We start from the raw sequence: 2883 nt of genomic DNA, 5'->3' as shown, positions 1-2883 counted from the left end.
AGAGAGAGAGAGAGAGAGAAAGCGAAGATTCTGAATGCAAAACGTGCAAGCAATGCAAACAAATCTGTTAACTAATTTAATAACATTTTTAAGTGGAACACAGAAATTATAACAATATCATAAGGACATTGTTATTATTTTATTTATCAATTATAAATTTATTTTTAATTGGCTTTCTACACGTCATTACCTCAGCTTTAAATCTTAAGGCGTAAAAAACTGATCAATCATAGTCGATTATTCTTCTCACATTCGACTGTGATTGGTCAATTTCTTACGGCTTAAAGCTGAGGTAATAAATTAGAATAGAAAGTCCATAAGCAAATGATGACGTCTTATGATATCATTACTTAATTATGTTAATTCCGTGTTCTACCTTTCAAGGAATATAATTTTTATATAATTTTTATTTTTAACATCATAAACAATTAAATTTTTTGTAACAAAAAAATCATTATTTTGATTTTCACGGCGTCAAAATAAAATCATTTTGATTTTCTCTTGACTTGGTGTTTCTTGAGCTGGGTTTGTTTTGTTCATAATGAGCTTTGTTCGTAATAAAAGAGCTATAAATGCTGATATGTGAAAATTATTCATGGAACGTGCAATTGACACATTTTGAAATCAATTTATACTGATTCTCATAACCTTGCAACGTCGTACACATAGGACGGTTCACTGATAATTTTACGCTTCACAGATGGATGGTAGCATGAAGGTAGTACATTAAAAAAATGACTACTTCGTCGATCTAATTAATGTACGTGTAAGTCGGCAGTAATGAATTACCCTCCTAACAAACAGGAAACATTTTGTAATTTATTTGAGAATTCGAGCTGTTACGATAACGATATGGAGACATATTTGACTGAAGAGTTTGCTTTAAATATTAGACTTTCTTGCGCTAACAAACAAGAATTATCTAAATTACAAGAGAGGAAAAGAGGTTTCTCGATGCATTCCTCGGTTTTCATCCCAGATTGCGCAAGGTCAAGGCAAAGGATATCATTGGTGATGACGTAATAATTGACTTATAAATCTATTCCAAGATTTTAAACTGACTGTCTACAAGAAAGCGTTCAAGATAACTTTTGTTAGAAAATAAATTCTTACATACAAACGTCATTAATATACAGTGATTTAATGCAGATTGTATTAATGTAACATACATTATACTTTTGTTATAATTTCCTTATCACGTAGTCATTTTCGAAACCAACACTTTGCAAATATTGAAATGTATGTCAACAGCACAAAACTTGCAGCAACATTGCTGCAATGTGTAATATTGTTATAAGTTTTGTACGAGTTTAGAATGACATTTTAAATATTTTTCTAAATATATATAAATAGAAGGGCTACGAGCCAATTAAAAATAAATTAAGAACATTTAATATTCCGAAATACAATAAATATAAAGAAATACAATAACAAACGACGCTGATCGGAACATTTTCAATGTTAAGACACATTCAAAAAATTATAATACTCTATTACATAAGTTATCGCATTCAAAAATACAATATTACATAAGTTATCTAGTAACATTAAAAATGTTAATACATATCAGATGTTTCTATGTTCCATCTTATTTTCAAAAAATATATGTGATCCATTAAAATTTGTAATGTAGAAATGTGATCGACAAACTAATGGTAATCTCATTTTTCTTCTTTGAAAAACTCTTGGTGAATAAAATAGTTTTTCAAAGACGAAAAATTGAGTGATTTCTACATTACAAATTCAATAAATCCATATTCCATAATCCAATGCACACATATTTTTTGTTGAAAATAAAATGGAACACAGGATATGTATCATTTTTAATTTTAGTAGATAACTTATGTAATATTGTATATTTTTGATCTAAGAATCCCATACTTATGTAATATTATATAACTTATGTAATATTATAATTTTTTAAATCTGTCTTAATATTGAGAATTACCCAATCGACGTTGGAACGTTTTTATTGTATTTCTTTATATTTATTTTGGAATATTAAATGTTCTTAATTTATTTTTAACTGGTTTCTAAGTAAGCCATATTATTAATTTATCTTCTAAATATCTTTTTTTTTCAGTATTGGAATACGTGGGACCGAAATGGCGCACTTTCGTGGCGAACATGTCGATAGCTCTCTTTTTCACGTTCGCTGCCTGTATCTTACCTTGGATCGCGTATTTCCTAGCCGATTGGAGGATGACTTGCATCGCAATATCTGTTCCTCTGGCTCTGGCAATAGCGGCACCCTGGTTGGTACCGGAGAGCGCGAGGTGGCTTGTCAGTCAAAACCAAGTGGAGAAGGCCATTAGAATCCTGGGTAAATTTGAACGCATCAACGGTACGAAAGTACCCGAGAACGTCTATCAACAGTTCCGCGTAAGGATCGTTGATTTTTCTCTTGTATTTTAAAGAAAAAAAAATGGTATCACGATAAAAATCACAAGAAAAATTTACGTTAAATTATAATGACTGTTTGTTGATGTAACAGGAAACCTGTGCCAGAGTATGCAAAGAGCAAGAAGCGGACAAGACTTATTCTGTGGTGGATCTATTTAAAAGTCCACGTTTGAGAAATATTACGATTCTTCTCATCATTATCTGGTGAGTTATTTACATAATAAAAATGTTTCTTCAATTTTAATAAATTCTAAAGCTGATAAATTGGAAAAACGTTTAATAAATAGCGTTTAACAGACATTTCAGTATTATATAGCTTGTAAAAGAAGATGTATCTAATGTCGAATTTTGATATATTTTATAAAGGCTAATCATTATTCAATAATTATAAAGAATGTGGTAAGGTTGTTCCTTATCTATATATATCGATTATCTATATATATATATATATATATATATATATATATATATATATATATA

At 29.3% G+C, this 2883-nt stretch overlaps 1 protein-coding gene across 1 annotated transcript in view; it reads left to right on the top strand.

The window, feature by feature from the left end:
- The window catches only part of LOC105626179 (organic cation transporter protein), a 19929-nt gene that overhangs the window by 13677 nt on the left and 3369 nt on the right, over window positions 1–2883 (top strand). The window contains exons 4-5 of the mRNA XM_012207489.1: window positions 2084–2382; window positions 2495–2607. Of these exons, the coding sequence (XP_012062879.1) occupies window positions 2084–2382; window positions 2495–2607 (412 nt within the window). The remainder of the gene's footprint in view (window positions 1–2083; window positions 2383–2494; window positions 2608–2883) is intronic.

The sequence above is a fragment of the Atta cephalotes genome, assembly GCF_000143395.1.
Source record: "Atta cephalotes unplaced genomic scaffold scaffold00004, whole genome shotgun sequence".
Classification (NCBI taxonomy): domain Eukaryota; kingdom Metazoa; phylum Arthropoda; class Insecta; order Hymenoptera; family Formicidae; genus Atta; species Atta cephalotes.
Note: the sequence above shows the minus strand (reverse complement) of the source record. Positions and strands in the feature narration are given on the sequence as shown.